An 18,431-nucleotide genomic window follows, 5' to 3' on the forward strand; every position below is an offset into this window, starting at 1 on the left:
ATAGGGTCCCCTAGGAAACACCTATCTTACCCTGTCACAATAATTCCTCCCTGGCATTTTCATTCGTTGTCATGTCAAACAACACTATTAAAAGTGGCCACTATTATATTCTAACTATATAATTAGAATAGACATTCTATTTCCATGATTCCAACAGTTATCCCAAGTGTTTTGATCTAAATCACAAGTCAAATTGCAACATTTGGTTAAAAATAAGGCCCAGATTGCTTGCCCATATCGTGCAGCCCTACGTGGCAGCCATACGTAATGATCTCAAATGCAGAAATTGATGAAGATGATTACTTTTTTGTGGGTTGAAGTTGAATTGAACAGTATGGAGAATGGAGAAAGACCCATTGAAATCACCTAGAATGTATGTGTTGTCACCCTAGGGTCATGCACTACTCATAAAGCAAATGTATAACTTTTATTATTAAAAAAACGTAAAATACCGTATATTCTTTTTAAATACCATGATATAATATTGTGGCCATATCACCCAGGCCTAGAGTAAATACAGTGTGAAGCAAAACAAAGTGGGTTAGAGGGAAATAAGGCAAAAAAAGATAAATGCTGGAAATGGAATTGTAAGCAAATTAATTTAACAGACAAGTGAGGCCTTGTTAGGGTAGGAAAGAGAGAGAGAGAGAGAAGGGGGGGTAATGAATTATGAAAGGCCTGATCTCTGAGAAGTCAGGTAGGGTTTCGGCATTGTCTGAGCTGTCCACTGACGGGCCCCACTCGCTCACTGACTCACACACTTATCTCATTAGAAAATCAATATCGCAATAATATCTTCACAAAAAATACTTTCATCGTTCTTCATATTGTATTCAGATTGGATGAAACTTGACAGCTAAAGGGGGTTTCCTTCCTAAGTTACAGTATTTGGTTCATACAGTTTTTAATAACATCACAAAATGACAAACAATATGACCTTATTATTCTTTAGGTCCCCACTGACCATTTCCCACATAATTTATGATAGAATTATTGTTCCATTATCCACTTTTTGGATGTTAGAGTTTAGGGCGGGCAAAAGTCTGTGAACAAAGATATTCCTTTGGTTGATACTAGAGAGCATTTACGACCGGGTGTGAGGTGTCAAAAAGCGGCCCAGCACCCACCTCCCCTCTACTGTGGGTGAGAGAGGGCCTGCTTATTTGTCAACCATTGCCAAGCTGATCATTGGATCCTCACAGGAGAGTCATGACAAAAGTGTTAGTCTCATGTTTCATGAGCTGAAATAAAAGTTCCCAGAAAAGTTTGTTACGCACAAAAATATTGTTTTTCTAAAAATAGATGCACCATCTCTTTTAGTGAGCATTTCTCTTTGCCAAGATAACCCATCCACCTGACAGGTATGGCATATCAAGAAGCTGATTAAATATTATCATTACACAGGTGCACCCTGTGCTGGGGACAATAAAAGGTTACTCTAAAATGTGCAGTTTTGTCACTCAACACAATGCCACAGATGTGTCAAATTTTGAGGGTGTGTGCAATTGGCATGCTGACTGTACGAATGTCCACCAGAGCTGTTGCCAGAGAATTTAATGTTTATTTCTCTACCATAAGCTGCCTCCAACATTGTTTTAGAGAATTTGGCAGTATGTCCAACCTATGCCCTCCCAGGCCCACCCATGGCTGCGCCCCTACCCAGTCATGTGAAATCCATAGATTATGGCCTAATGAATATATTTCAATTGACTGATTTCCTTATATGAACTGTAACTCAGTGCAATTGTTGCATGTTGCGTTTATACTTGTGACCCGATTCAGGAAACTATGCTTATGTCACGACTTCACAAAAGAGCCGTTTGAATGTGATTATTTCATCCCCCAAAATTTTTGGTTGCAGAAATGCCTTCTCAAACATGTGAACTTTCATGTGCATTAATACAAACTTGTATGCCATCTGGGGCGGCAGGGTAGCCTAGTGGTTAGAGCGTTGGGCTAGTAACCGAAAGGTTGCAAGTTCAAATCCCCGAGCTGACAAGGTACAAATCTGTTGTTCTGCCCCTGAACAAGGCAGTTAACCCACTGTTCCTAGGCCGTCATTGAAAATAAGACTTTGTTCTTAACTGACTTGCCTAGTTAAATAAAAAAAATAAAAAAAGGTTAAATGTAAGTTGCTCTGGATAAGAGCGTCTGCTAAATGACTTAAATGTAAATATGAATAAAATTGTTAAATTACAAGCCTTGTTGGTTAAGGCAACCTTCCCACTAGCCATGATTGGCTGATATAATGAGTGGGCTGGACATGCCAAGAGAGAAGTTCAGATTGGTCTGCCATATTAAAGGCTTCTGTCTATTTGAGCTCGTCAATCTGTGTTGGTAATCCTGTCGAATGCGGCTTTTTTAAAATGTATTGTGTAGTAGAGCTGCATAAGTGTTGCTCTCCACTTCCTGGAGGATCAAGTTTTGAAGTCAGTGGAATGAGAGTATGATCGATAAAGAGAGGGAGAAAACACCTGTCTCCGGATAACATCTTCAAAATAAGGGGAACCAAGGTATGGCATTCCTGACAGGGAGACGCGTCCATAATGCATGATGATGTAAGATAGGCTAGCGTTAGCTAGCTACATTTTCAGATATTAAACGTTTCTAATTTTGACAGAAAGTGGTTTAATTTCAAGCTAAAGTGTACTGTTAGCTAACTAGCTAATGTTATCTGGCTGGCTCCCTAGCTGACGTTATTATTTGTTTCCCAGAGCCATTTTCTTTTCTAGTTAGAGCCTAATGTTAGGCATTGTTGACACTTTGTTCATTGTTGTTTAACTAGCTAACGTTAGCTGGCTGGCTCGTTAGTTAACGTTAACTGACGTGTGTACAACACCCGTTGAATATGGCTGGTGTCAGTATACAAATGCAAAAAAACGCAATGAAATTGTTGCTAGCAGAGTTGGTTAGGCTGTTTTCATGTTATCCAGTGGTAAACAAATCATCGGTCAGCGTCAAGTGTGCGCCTCGAGAGCGAAACGAGATGGGTGGGGCTAAAGCTTAAGAGGGTGTGAACGATACTGAATGGGTGTAGACAAAGAAGAGCTCTTCATCAGATACCAAAACATTCACAGGCGATTTTCTCAAAAGTGAGTTTACAAGTTGATCAACTTTCAAAGGAGAATTACTTTCCTATTGTTCCTCAAATGCAGTGTCTGATATACCATTTTGTAGCTCTGAGTCTCTACTTTTATCCAATCTAAAAAACAACATTTCACATTTTGCTACATAAGACAGAATCGAGGTGGTGAGTCACATTTTATAAAGTATATACAACAGGTTCGGGCTAGGCCCTTTAGCTCCAGTGATGGGAAGTCTTAACGCTACAGTGTACAATGACATTGTAGACGATTCTGTGATTCCAACTTTGTGGCAACAGTTTTGGGAAGGCCTTTTCCTTTTTCAGTATGACAATGCCCCCATGTACAAAGCGAGGTCCATACAGATATGGTTTTTCGAGATCGGTGTGGAAGAACTTGACTGGCCTGCACAGAGCCCTGACCTCAACCCCATCAAACACCTTTGGGATGAATTGGAAGGCCGACTGCGAGCCAGGCCTAATATCTCAACATTAGTGCCCGACCTCACTAATACTCTTGTGGCTGAATGAAAGTAAGTCCCTGCAGCAATATTACAACATCTAGTGGAAAGCCTTCCCAGAAGAGTGGAGGCTGTTATAGCAGCAAAGGGGACCAAGACCATATTAATGCCCATGATTTTGGAATGAGATGTTCGACGAGCAGGTGTCCACATACTTTTGGTCATGTAGTGTATCTATTTGAATATTCAATGTTTGGTAACTGAACATGGCCCAGGGGCAGCACAGGTTTATGTTGTCATGTTAATGTTGTTTTAACCTTTTTGTGGTGACCACAATATAGAGAGGACCAGTTGAATTTTTTTTTTTACCCAAAATAACATCATTTGTTTTTCCTTGACCTTGCATTGTGTTCATTATTAATTGACATTAAGCTATACATTTACAAATGTTAATTGAAGGGTAAGAAGTGAAATCCAGATTTAGGGAGACAGTGTGACATCTCCCTAGCCTACAGTGTATCAGGGGTGTATCCACTGGAAACCAAACGGAAACAAACAGGCCGAAACAGGGAGGTATCTACTTCAAAATCAACTAATGTTAGTTGCAAAATGTTTTGCAACGGTCTTCTACGATGTGCACAAATGAAATACACCCCAGTCCTTGAGATGAGATGTGGATAGAATGTAAGTGTCGAGTCATGTTCCCATGTGGCACAGCACTAGACTCAACACTCAACTCGGTGACATTAACAGTAAATACCACTAAACAAACACTGCAATTAGCAAGAAGCTTAATTATGCCCTCCTCATATTAAGTGTGATTATGCCTATTTAATATCAACCTTACAGTTGGCCTAATGATGCCGTGCTAACAGATAAGCTCTCTCTCTCTAAATATAATTAACACTTCCCTTCTTTTTAAAAATATTTTGCCAGACAGACAGTGAGTTTCACGAGATCATTAACACCTAGACGTCCTGATTATGAGGTATTAAAGAGTGCGTAAATGAGCAGTTCATGTTAAATTCCCCATCCACTAGTCGTCAGTGTCACGCCTGCTCCCGCACTTCCCCCTGGAGCTCGAGGACGCCGGGCTCCACAGCATTACGCACTCCTGCCACCACCATTACACACACCTGCTTCCCTCGTCACATGCATCAGCGATCATTTGGACTCACCTGGACTCAATCACCTGTCATTTCCTCCCCTATATCTGTCTGTCCCCCAGCTCTGTTGCCAGCTTCCGCATTAACGTTCGTATGCCGTTTTGTCACCCGTGTGCTGACACTGTTCCTGTCTTGTTCCTTGTCTGTTCCTCATTAAATGTTTGACTCCCCGTACCTGCTTCTCGACCTTAGCGACGGTCCTTACAGAATGCGGAAGCCATGAAATGGCGCATCGGGGAGTGCTGGCGTTTCGTTTGGTGGTGACATCGGGTCCAGGGGCCGCCACCGATGGAACCAGGGGTGCTTAAGCCCGCTCGTCGGAATTCCACCCCCTAACTGGCTCGAGAGGTTTCCTTGCCTTTGTTGGCTCGGCAGGCGCCCATCCCACGTCAAGCCTCAGCCAGATCGCCAGGGTTTTACGCCTCAGCCGGCTCGCCAGGCATCTATGCTTTAGCCGGCTCATCAGGCTCCCATGTTCCGGGATCAGCAGGCTTTCGTGCCTCAGCCGGATCGTCAGACTCCTATGCCTCAGCCGGCTCGTCAGGCTCCCATGCCTCTGCCAGTTGGTCAGGATTTTACGCCCAGCCTGCTTGCCCAGCGCCCGTGCCTCGGCCGGCCCGTCAGGCTCACCCAAGTGGGACGCCGGGTGTTGCCCCCTAGGGGAGGGGGGGTACTGTCTCACACCTGCTCCCCAGCATTACGCACTCTTGCCACCATCATTACGCACACCTGCTTCACTCGTCACGTGCATCAGCGATCATTTGAACTCACCTGGACTCAATCACCTGTTATTTCCTTCCCCTGTCCAGACAGATATCTGTCTGTCAAATAATGTTATATCAACTGTAGCTTTGATTGGACTGATCATGTCAACATTATACTTTCAAAATCTTAGCTAGACAAGTAGTCATCATCATGACTCGACAATCTACTGGCAAATCTTTTTCAATCCTTGTCATATGAAGATAAATTATAGATGAAATGTATTGGTGCTCATCCGCCATTGGACCTAAACATTAAACAACAAGTTGGAAATTGCATATTCAACAATGAGTGGTTTGGAAGGAATCAGTGGCTAACTGTGAGCGTCGCAAAGCAATCACTATTTTGCTTCCCCTGCCTACTATTTGGTGGAGAGGGTGTGTGGTCCAAGTCTGGATTTAAAACATCTGTCTGAAAGGGTCTCTTTTCCAAGCTTAAAATGATAAACATTCACACTCAACACCATTGGCCAGAAAAGGTTGAATACATTGGCCATGCTGTCAAACCAGCATTACTTCTGCCGAGCTCCAAACAACTGGAAACTCGGAACTTGGACAACTCAGACCTTAGTGCGTTCACGACAACTGGAAACTTGTAAAGAATCAAGCTCCAACTGGGAAAATACATTTTGGTCCAACTCGGAATTCCAAGTTGGGAACTCGGGCCTTTTTCTAGAGCGCCGACCTGAAGATCACTGACATCATGATTTAACCTATTTTTTTGTTGTTGAGTTCCCAGTTCTCTTGAAATCCCCATAAATCCAGAGAATGCCAGAATTTGATGACAAAGTTTGGCCTCAAGAAGGACCACCTTTTGTTCAAGTGAGCACAGCACAGCGGTCCAAAAATATGTATTGTATGCCCCTGCATAAATTATGTAATATGCCAGGGAGATAAGTATAAAGTGTATGTTGTGTAGTAAGCTGTTAATAACCCAGTAGCTCACCCTAAGAATTTGGTCCCTCTTCCCATCAGAACTACTGTTCTGACTTGGTGGTGCACATGTAGCCTAAAGCCTGTTTAAGGGAAATGTCATCATCAAATATTGTAAAAGCTTTCATTGTCTGCTTATATTCCCCTGTTATTTATCCTACGGTTCTAACTTGGTGTACAGGGAGAATACTGTAAGAACGCCCATGTTCTGAATTCAAAGTGCTTATCTCGCTCATTAATGTCTTAATCGAAATTACAGCTTACCTCATATCCGCTCCTCGTTCCCTTATGCCATAGTTTGTACACCTCAATTGTTAAATTGCTTATATAGGGCAATCTCATCAGTATCTTATTCATCATTTTAGGCAATTTTGGAATGATGCATTTCATTGTTTTGCTTACTTTGTGTATTATAATTAGCTCATGTGCTTTTCTTCACGAGGGGATACTATATAATGTTGTTGGGTCTTTAACCATGTTTGCCAGTGACAGTCTCTTCACATTCAAATTGTTTTTTCAAATAAATGTTCAGTAATAGACCCATCTAATTCCAGTTGATATTGCGAGGGATTGTTTTGTTTGCGCAATGCGCTGTCTGTGCGTCGGTATATTGTCTATAAAAGTGGATCCTCGTGATTGTATTTTCTCTCCTTTTTAGACCACATAGGCCTAATAAAAAACTTCAAATGGTAGGCTAACCACATCCCTCTCTCTCTCTCTGTAGTGACTTACAGAAGAGTGAAGTTAACTTCAGCAAGATGTTGAGGCCTTATCTTAACTAATATCTATCTGAAATTCTGTCTCTGCCTATTGTGAAAGTGCTGAATGAATAGGCCTACCTTGTCGCAGTCTGTTTGCTTGCACTTGCTATTACTGAGAGAACAAACATTATGAATTTACTGAACATAAGTGTAATAATGTTTGTATGGTTCAAAAGTCAAAACTCATGTCAGCATTCATCATTTATGGAGAATGCTGTCTTATCGACTTACACAAATCCACAAGGAGTCAGTAGAAACCATCTTTGTTTTAGCAAGTCAGCCATATCAGCTCTGGTTTTTAAAAAGGCAGTAAATGAGGCTGAATGAACTGTTTCGCTGTCAGACGAGGCTCCGCTAATAGCCCGGTGTAGCGGTGGTGAGGATTCACTCCATGGTGCTAAAAGGAAAGCTCCGCTGTAGGGACAGCTTTATGTAGGCCCTAACAGTTTGTGGGCACCATTTGTCACCGTTATAGTGCAATTCATGTATTGTTTAGTGTTGTGTAGTGGCTTTGCTGACATGCATAAAAAAAAATTGGTTGAGTTTGCCCCACCAAGATTTATATGCTAAAACCGCCACTGGCTAGATGTGTTGTTTGGCAGTAACGATTGACAAGGGTTCGTCGCCATCATATCGCAAGCATCATTGTGAAGGTCTTTCCTTAGATCTGGGTCGGAGCAAAGGCGGAAGTGGATGTTCTGTTTGAAACTGACTGCAAGAAAGGAAGAAAGAAAACGAGAGGTAAAGTTGTGGTGAAATCTAGTATAACCAAGCCTAGTTCAAACTTGTTTTTAGTCTAAGTGAGGGTTTTGGACTGATGGAGTTACCTGATAGATTCGTTTGACTTCTCGATAAAAATCATGGATGTGTTGGATAACGTGGCGTCAGTGAGAGTTACAAGAAGTGGTCTTATTTCGTTTTTTTGTGTATCCGCGGAGCAGAAGAACCGTGCTTTGCGCCTGAAGATATTGGGTTGGAATGTGTCGTGTATGGATCTTCAAAGCAGGGATTTATCTCTGGGGTGGTGCAGGAAGTGGATACAGATATACACTACATGACCAAAAGTATGTGGATATCTGCTTGTCGAACATCTCATTCAAAATCATGAGCATTAATATGGAGTTGGTCCCCCCTTTGCTGCTATAACAGCCTTCACTCTTCTGGGAAGTGCTTTCCACTAGATGCTGGAACACTGCTGCGGGGACTTGCTTCCATTCAGCCACAAGATCATTAGTGAGGTCGGGCACTGATTGGGCGATTAGGCCTGGCTTGCAGTTAGCGTTCCAATTCATCCCAAATGTGTTCGATGGGGTTGAGGTCAGTGGTCTGTGCAAGCCAGTCAAGTTCTTCCACACCGATCTCGACAAACAATTCTTGAATGGATCTCACTTTGTGCACGGTGGCATTGTCATGCTGAAACAGGAAAGGGCCTTCTCCAAACTGTTGCCACAAAGTTGGAAGCACAGAATCGCATTTCAACTGAGGCAACATAATTTTTACACGCACTCAGCGGTCCTGTTCTTTGAGCTTTGACTTGTTGGAAAGGTGGTGTCTTATGACGATGCTACATTGAAAGTCACAGAGCTCTTCAGTAAGGCCATTCTACTGCCAATGTTTGTCTATGGAGATTACATGACTTTGTGCTCGATTCTATACACCTGTCAGCAACGGGTGTGGCTGAAATAGCCGAATCCAATTTTTCAAAGGGGTGTCCACATACATTTGTATATATAGTGTACCTTTGGAAGTACCTGAGTTGGTTGGTGCACATCTACTGACCCGTATGGGGGATGGAGTGAAAAGGTTCACTCCATCCACACTGTTGTTCTTTGAAGTAGTCTACCTTCGGCTTTGTGAGATACTCAGTAAGAGCTTTCATGCCCAAGCCCATCCAATGTGACGAATGAAAAATATTTGGTAATGTGTCAAGTGATGCAGATGGGAAGAAAATAATATGCCAGCTGAGGTTAAATACTTAAATTGTTGTGCTGAACATGTGCCCGAATTCCTGGAGTGCCCTGTTGGGGTGAAGGAGACAGGTGGCAAGAATAAGGGCTGTCCAGCGTTTCTCCTGTCTGGAGGTGGTGAGCCACCAGTGAATGTTTCTCGCCAACCGACTGATCCTGACATATTGCATGTGAAAAAGGTGGACTTTGTATAATTTATTGCAGTGATCAAAAACTGCACAGCACAAGCAAAGAAATCGGAGAAAATTGACATTGTGAGTGCCTGCTGAATGACTCCGTGATTTCACAGCCGAGGCCCCTGAGCCTGTGTAGGGATGTGATTTGGGTTGGACTGTGACTGAAGGAGTGGGATTTGTTTTGATTAGTCTATTTTAGCATTTTGTATGATGTCGTCGCTTCCCCTGCAATTTCCCTGCAATTGATTGTGTAGTTATTTTAACCCCCCCCAAAAAAATCAATTTTAATCACAGGTTGTAATGCAACAAAATAGGAAAAACGGCAAGGGGGATGAATACTCTTGCAAGGCACTGTACAACTCCGACAGATACCAAACTTTGACACAGACAGGCGAGGAGCTCCAAGGACTAAACAGCCAACAAACTTAATGAAAGTGAGTCTAGCAAACGTTTGTGTACACTTCACTCAGAAGTTATAGATCAATGAAATGCAACAATACTGAATTCTTGAAGTGAAAAGTTGACATTGGTTTAGCGTAGGCTAAACGGTTTCATCGTCATACATTTCCTGTCGGTCGAGTAGGCCTATATTCTACGCTGCCAAACTAATGTTGCAATACATGGTAAGGGAATTAAATGGTTGTAATGATAGCTGTTATTGTAAAATGATATGGAATGTAGATTCAACAGAAATGTAGTTTAAATACAAAGTTTAAACAAGTTTAACATGAACAAAGCGCTCTCAAATGGTGGGAGTTTGGAGAGCACATGGAGATAGGGCGTTGTCGCCACACAGAGGAATATAAGGAATATCTACTGTGCCTTCAGAAAGTATTCATACCCCTTGACTTATTCCACATTTTGTTATTGCTACTATACAGTATGCAAGGGCACCCTCCACGAGAGGGTTGTATGGAAATAAGTGGCAGGTGTTCAAGCCTTGGTGACAAAATTAAAGAATTGTTCCTTTTCAGCGCTTTCTGGTGGACATTTTAATGTTCCTACAGAGGCTTTTCGAGCAGGGTAGTTCATTCTCTACTCTGAAGGTGCCTTCAGAAAGTATTTCTTCCCCCCTGACTTATTCCACATTTTGTTGCATTACAGCCTGAATTCAAAATGGATTAAAAAATATATATTCTCACCCATCTACAGACAATACCCCATAATGACAAAGTGAAAACATGTTTTTAGACATTTTTGCAAATATTTTAAAACTTAAATACAGAAATATCTCAGAGTCAATACTTGTATAAGCACCTTTGGCAGTGATTACAGCTGCGAGTCTTTCTGGGTAAGTCTCTAGGATTTTGCCTGTGCTTAGCCTCCATTCTGTTTCTTTTTTATCCTAAAAAACTGCAGTCCTTACGATTACAAGCATACCAATAACATGATGCAGCAATCACTATGCTTGAAAATATGGAGAGTGGTACTCAGTAATGTGTTGTATTGGATTTTCCCCGAACATAACACTTTCTATTCAGGACAAAAGGTTGCTTTGTCACATTTTTTGCAGTATTACTTTAGTTCCTTGTTGCAAACAGGATGCATGTTTTGGTAAATTTGTATTCCATACAGGATTCCTCCTTTTCACTCTGTCAATTAGGTTAGTAGTATTGTGGAGTAGCTACAATGTTGTTGATCCATCCTCAGGTTTCTCCTATCACAGCCATTAAACTCTAACGGTTTTAAAGTCACCTCATGGTGAAATCCCTGAGCGGTTTCTTTCCTCTCCGTCAACTGAGTTAGGAAGGATGCCTGTATTTTTGTAGTGACTGGGTGTATTGATACACCATCCAAAGTGTAGTTAATAACTTCAACATGCTGAAAGGGATATTCAATGTCTTCTATTATAATTTTTACCCATCTACCAATAGGTGCCCTTATATGCGAGGCATTCCAAAACCTCCCTGGTTTTTGTGGTTGAGTCTGTTTGAAATTCACTGCTCGACTGAGGGACCTTACAGAGAATTGTATATGTGGAGTACATAGATGAGGTAGTCATTCAAAAATGATGTTAAACACTATTATCCATGCAACTTATTATGTGACTGGTTAAGAACATTTTTACTCCTGAACTTAGTTAGGCTTGCCATAACAAAGGGGTTGAATACTTATTGACTCAAGACATTTCAGCCTTAGATTTTTTTATTCATTTGTAAACATATAGAAAAACATAATTCCACTTTGACATTATGGGGTATTGGGTATAGGCCAGTGACTAAAAATCTAAATGTAATCAATTTTAAATTCAGCCTGTAACACAACAAAATGTTGAAAAGTGAAGGGGTGGGAATAATTTCTGAATGCATGGCAGCTATATCAGTGTGTCATGTGGGAATTGATGGTCCCACACCAAGGGTTTTTAAAAGGTACGCGCTGTCTCAGGGCAGTTTCTATACCTATTCCGCCCACTTGGGATTAGGCTTTGGATGTGCTGTGTGAGGCCCCCTTTTGAACCGATGGACTATGCGGATCTGAAGATCCTCTCCTACAAGACCGCCCTGCTTTGGTCTCAGCTAAACACGTTGGAGATCTCCAGCCGTTATCCATTCACCCCTCCTGTATGAAGTTCGCCCATGGCAACTCTAAGGTGATGTTGCGTCCTAAGGTTATGACTATGTCCTACAGGTCAATTGCTTTTGAGATTTTCCATTTTTGCTTCCTCCGTTTGCTTCTGTGAAGCAGCGGAGGTTACATGCCCTGTGTCCGGTACGAGTGTAACGCATGTACATTGAGTGGACCAGGGGTTTCCATTGGTGTGACATACTTTCCCACTAAGCATTTACCGACAGCAACGTTTTTTGGGGGCCTGTGAGGACCGGCCTACATTTCTTGGGACCAAATACGAACCTATCATAGATGCCTATGTTTGGTTTAGATTTGTCTGGTCTGGACCGGCCTATATTCCAACGTCCACAGATGTCCGGAATTAAACTATACTGTAGTGTACTGTAGTCTATTCTATTAAATAAACTCTACTGTCCTGTACCGTAACATACCATATCGTACTCTACTGTACTAAACTGTGCCTTACCTGTGATGTTCAAACTTGTGAAACAGCCTAGACATCTATGATTCGTTCTAATCCAGAGCGATTTACAGTCAGTGCATTCAACTAAGGTAGATAAACAACAACATATCACAGCCATAGAAACCCCAAAAATATTCTGTAACCGTTACTGAAAATGTTATTGGAGTGGTCTGTTAGTTTATTCTGTAGGTTGGACTACTTTGAACATAATTTCTGCCAGTTTTAGAGTTTTTGAAAAAGCTAACATGAGACAGATGGGAGCAATAATAAATATTCTGTTGGACTCTTCAGTTGGCTTCTCTTTCCTATATTAAGAGGCTTGAACAAGAGCAGTACTGAATTGAAGGAATTAATCCATATCTCGGGTTTATCACCTTTGGAAGGCGGGGCTTGGTATTCATTGGCCGTGTCAGGCGTGATTCTAATGTTCTTCAGTAGAGGGCCCTTGCATGCAAATTCCCCATAGCTGTGTTGTACCTCATTTCCCTCCTTCAGGGAACAGTAGTTACAGTTTACAATTTTCACTCTAGAAAATTAGCATTTTCTTAAAACACACACACACTGAGTGTGTACTATGTGTGTGTATGTTGCAGTGTGGAGCAGGCAATGTTGTGGAGTGTGGGTTTCGGTGGCAGGATGACGGTGGCCAAGATTCTCCTATCCTTCTTCATCCTAAACTCCTTTTGCGAAGGTGAGTCCCAACTACTTACTATTTACTCTCAATGTTATCCCTCTCTCATTCACTCTCTCATATCCTTCCATCCAATCACATTCCACTCCTACATTTCCTTTGTTCTCCTCCCTCTCCTCTTCTTTTATACTTAAACTCTTCTCTGAACCCAAATTTTCCTCCCTTATAATTATTTTTGTTTTGTTTTACATATCTATCAATCGCTAATCTCTTTAGTCTAGCTTTCTTCATCTACACCTGATGATCCATCTTGAACAATTTGTCTGCCTGGACTTTAACAAAGCAAATTTGAGGAAAACGCTACCGAAGTTCTAACAACACATTGTCTCTAGAAGTTGCGCTTCAAAAACTCTCGCTAGTTTGAAGAATCTCAAATATGAAATACATTTTGATTTGTTTAACACTTCTTTGGTTACTACATGATTCCATATGTGTTATTTCATAGTGTTGATGTCTTCACTATATTTCTACAATGTAGAGAATAGTTAAAATAAAGAAAAACCCTTGAATGAGTAGGTGTGTCCAAACTTCTGACTGATACTGTAGGTAGAAGTCATTCAAATCAAATCAAATCACATGGTTAGCAGATGTTATCGTGAGGGTTGCGAAATGTTTGTGCTTCTTGTTCCGACATTGCAGTAATATCTAACAAGTAATCAAACAATTCCACAACAACTACCTAATACACACACATCTAAAGGGATGAAATAACAATATGTACAGTTGAAGTCGGAAGTTTACATACACTTAGGCTGGAGTCAAATAAACTTGTTTTTCAACCACTGCACAAATGTCTTGTTAACAAACTATAGTTTTGGCAAGTCGGTTAGGACATCTACTTTGTGCATGACACAAGTCATTTCTCCAACAATTGTTTACAGACAGATTATTTCACTTATAATTTACTGTATCACAATTCCAGTGGGTCAGAAGTTTACATACACTAAGTTGGCTGTGCCTTTAAACAGCTTGGAAAATATCAGAAATGGCTTTAGAAGCTTCTGATAGGCTAATTTACATAATTTGAGTCAATTGGAGGTGTACCTGTGGATGTATTTGAAGGCCTACCTTCAAACTCAGTGCCTCTTTGCTTGACATCATAGGAAAATCAAAAGAAATCAGCCAAGACCTCAGAAAAAGAATTGTAGACCTCCACAAGTCTGGTTCATCCTTGGGAGCAATTTCCAAACCCCTGAAGGTACCACGTTCATCTGTACAAACAATAGTACGCAAGTATAAAAACCATGGCACCACGCAGCCGTCTTACCGCTCTGGAAGGAGACGCGTTCTGTCTCCTAGAGATGAATGTACTTTGGTGCGAAAAGTGCAAATCAAGCCCAGAACAACAGCAAAGGACCTTGTGAAGATGCTGGAGGAAACAGGTAAAACATTATCTATATCCACAGTAAAACAAGTCCTATATCGACATATCCTGAAAGGCCGCTCAGCAAGGAAGAAGCCACTGCTCCAAAACAGCCATAAAAATGCCAGACTACGGTTTTCAACTGCACATGGGGACAAAGATCGTACTTTTTGGAGAAATGTCCTCTGGTCTGATGAAACAAAAATAAAACTGTTTGGCCATAATGACCATCGTTATGTTTGTTGGAAAAAGGGGGAAGCTTGCAAGCCGAAGAACATCATCCCAACCGTGAAGCACGGGGTTGGCAGCATCATGTTGTGGGGGTGTGTTGCTGCAGGAGGGACTGTTGCACTTCACAAAATAGATTGCATCATGAGGAAGGGAAATTATGTGGATATTTTGAAGCAACATCTCAAGACATCAGTCAGGAAGTTAAAGCTTGGTCGCAAATGGACAATGACCCCAAGCATACTTCCAAAGTTGTGTCAAAATGGCTTAAGGACAACAAAGTCAAGTTATTGGAGTGGCCATCACAAAGCCTTGACCTCATCCTATTGAACATTTGTGGGCAGAACTGAAAAAGCGTGTGCGAGCAAGGAGGTCTACAAACCTGACTCAGGTACACCAGTTCTGTCAGGAGCAATGGGCCAAAATTCACCCAACTTATTGTGGGAAGCTTGTGGAAGGCTACCCAAAATGTTTGACCCAAGTTAAACCCAAATACCAATTGAGTGTAGGTAAACTTATGACCCACCGGGAATGTGATGAAAGAAATAAAAGCTGAAATAAAGCATTCTCTCTATTATTCTGACATTTCACATTCTTAAAATAAAGTGGTGATCCTAACTGACCTAAGACAGGGACTTTTTGCTGGGATTAAATGTCAGGAATTGTGATAAAATGAGTTTATATGTATTTGGCTAAGGTGTATGTAAATTTCCGACTTCAACTGTACATATAAATATATGGATGAGCGATGGCCGAACGGCATAGGAAATATGTAAAAGATGGTATAAGATACAGTATATACATATGAGATGAGTAATGTAAGATATTTAATCATTGTTAAAGTGTCAGTATTTAACGTGACTACTGATCCATTTATTAAAGTGGTCAATGATTTGAGTCTGTATGTAGGCAGCAGCCTCTCTGAGTTAGTGATTGCTGTTTAACAGTCTGATAGCCTTTAGATAGAAGCAGTTTTTCAGTCCCTCGGTCCCAGCTTTGATGCACCTGTACTGACCTCGTCTTCCAGGCGGTGATACAGCCCGACAGGATGCTCTCAATTGCTGATCTGTAAAAGTTTGTCAGGTTTTTAGGTGACAAAACAAATTTCTTCAGCATCCTGAGGTTGAAGAGGAGCTGTTGCACCTTCTTCACCACACTGTCTGTGTGGGTGGACCATTTAAGTTTGTCTGTGATGTGCACGGCGAGGAACTTGAAACTTTCTACCTTCTCCACTACTGTCCCGTCGATGTTGTGTAAATGCGGTGGTTCGCGCTTTCAGTTTTGCACGAAAGCCGCCATCTATTCACGGTTTCTGCACTTCCTTATAAACTCATTCACAGAGTCAGCGTATAAATCGATGTTAATCTCGGAAGCTGCCTGGAACATTTACCAGTCCGCGTGATCAAAACAATCTTGAAGCGTGGATTCCGATTGGTCAGACCAGCGTTGAATGGTTCTAGTCACAGGTACATCCTGTTTGAGTTTCTGCCTATAGGACGGTAGGAGCAAAATGGAGTCATGGTCAGATTTGCCAAAGGGAGGGTGGGGGAGGGCCTTGTATGCATCGCGGAGTTAGAGTAGCGGCCAGTGTATTGTCCGCACGAGTGCCGCAATCGATTTGTAATTTGCTTTGTTAAAATCATAGATGTACGCAAGCACGCACATGCACATATCCGTATTCCTGCAGTGTATGCCTATGCCTCCAGGTACTTAAACATGTATTATTTCACATTTCTCACACCTGTATAGGGATATCATAAGACCCTATAGTGCCTAACCTAAATCCCACTCTTTTTCTCTCCTCTTCCAAAGCCTCCAACCAGCCTCCACGCTTCCAGAACTACTTTTTCCACTCCTATCTTCTCATCTACGAGAACACACCAGTCGGTGAGTCTTAGTGTGTGTGACCATATTTGATTTGTGTGTCAATTCAGCAGACAGTCCAGTTTTCATTTGTGATTTACAGAGATATGGAGGACCAGAGCGATATAGAACATTAAAGAATCACTGGTTCAGGTGTGATTTCCCCCTTTCAGGGAAAGAAAAGGAAAGAAAATATGTGACAAAGACATGAAGAGATTATTTGAAGTGAGGAGTGTCTGAGGAATGACAGTTTTTACACCGTGTAAAATATCACGGTATCAGTGTGGGGCAGTTTTGATGTCAATATAATATTGTTGTTGAGATAAGTATTTACGTTACATTGAATATTGATTATTTCACAGATTTTTGTATGGTTTGGATGTCAGTTTTATGGTCAGAATTATTATTAGAGTTGATGTTAAAAGGTTCAATGCAACCGTTTTTATCTCAATATCGAATTATTTCTGGGTAAAAATTAAGTATCTTGCTGTGATTGTTTTCAATGAAAATGGTCAAAAACAAACAAAAATAGCAATTTCTCAAGCAGGAATTTTGTTAGGACTTTCTGAGAGAGGTCTGAGTGGGGAGGGGAAAACTGAAAACGAGTTGTTATTGGCAGAGGTTTGGAACACTTTTTCTTATTGGTGTCACGGTTGTTGAAAGGAGGGGACCAAGGTGCAGCGTGGTGAGCGTACATTTTATTTTATTTGGGAAAAAGACGCAGAACAAAAACAATTAACACTACAGAAACAAACCGTGAAGCTCAAAGGCTATGTGCCCTAAACAAAGTCATCTTCCCACAAAGACAGGTGGAAAAAAGGGATACCTAAGTATGGTTCTCAATCAGAGACAATGATAGACAGCTGCCTCTGATTGAGAACCACACCCGGCCAAACACAAAGAAATACACAACATAGAATACCCACCCCAACTCACGCCCTGACCAAACCAAAATAGAGACATAAAAATGATCTCTAAGGTCAGGGCATGACAATTGCACCAGGCAGGCCAAAACTCCATCCCACAAAAACGAATAATGTTAGCCAGCGAGAACTACAAAAGTTTTGCTACTTTTCTCAACAACATTGATGACCTGAATTTAGCAGGTCGCTATCGACAGATCATTTGGAAAAAGTGATGGGCTAGTTTCTGCACATGCCACAGTCAGTGTGAACCAGAGTGACTTGACACAACGCTAGCCAAACAAGATGTAGCTACAAACAAAACTTAGTTAAGTTTGCCGTGAAGCGTTCATTCATGTATACGGGTAAAAGTCGAGCTATATTTTCAGATATCATACGTTCCTAATTTTGTCAGAAAGTAATTTTCATTGCAAGTTAAAGCGTACTGTTTGCTGCCTCGCTAGCGAACATTACATTTATGATCTGTGTGGTAATATTATTAGAATCAGAAAATATTTGCATTACTGGTTAAAAATTCTTATGGCTTGGGGGCAGTATTTTGACGTCTGGATGAGAAGCGTGCCCAAAGTAAACTGCCTGTTACTCTGGCCCAGAAGCTAGGATATGCTTGTAATTGGTAGATTTGGATAGAAACACAGTTTCCAGAACTGTTAAAATAATGTCTGTGAGTATAACAGAACTGATATGGCAGGTGAAAACCTGAGGAAAATCCATCCAGGAAGTGGGATTTTTTTTGATGTGGGTATTTTCAATTGAATGCCTATAGAGTATCTAATGGGTTAGCACCCAGATTGCAGTTCCTATCCACTAGATGTCAAAAGTCTTTAGACATTGTTTCAGGCTTGTTTTCAGCTGGTTTTGCGCGTGACCGAGTGCGCTCCCTTCGTTGTTTTTCCTTTCTATTGAATATGCTATTGTCCGGTTGAAATATTATCGATTATTTAGACAATTGACAACCTGAGGATTAATTATAAACATCGTTTGACATGTTTCAACTTTACCGGTACTATTAGGATGTATTCATC

The 18,431-nt window shown here is 41.3% G+C and overlaps 1 protein-coding gene across 1 annotated transcript in view; it reads left to right on the forward strand.

The window, feature by feature from the left end:
• The window catches only part of LOC120046433 (cadherin-23-like), a 569,127-nt gene that overhangs the window by 59,664 nt on the left and 491,032 nt on the right, over nucleotides 1–18,431 (forward strand). Inside the window, exons 2-3 of the mRNA XM_038991662.1 lie at nucleotides 12,932–13,029; nucleotides 16,433–16,507. Of these exons, the coding sequence (XP_038847590.1) occupies nucleotides 12,945–13,029; nucleotides 16,433–16,507 (160 nt within the window). The 5' untranslated portion in view covers nucleotides 12,932–12,944. The remainder of the gene's footprint in view (nucleotides 1–12,931; nucleotides 13,030–16,432; nucleotides 16,508–18,431) is intronic.

This window comes from Salvelinus namaycush, chromosome 4, assembly GCF_016432855.1.
Source record: "Salvelinus namaycush isolate Seneca chromosome 4, SaNama_1.0, whole genome shotgun sequence".
NCBI classification, from domain to species: Eukaryota; Metazoa; Chordata; class Actinopteri; order Salmoniformes; family Salmonidae; genus Salvelinus; species Salvelinus namaycush.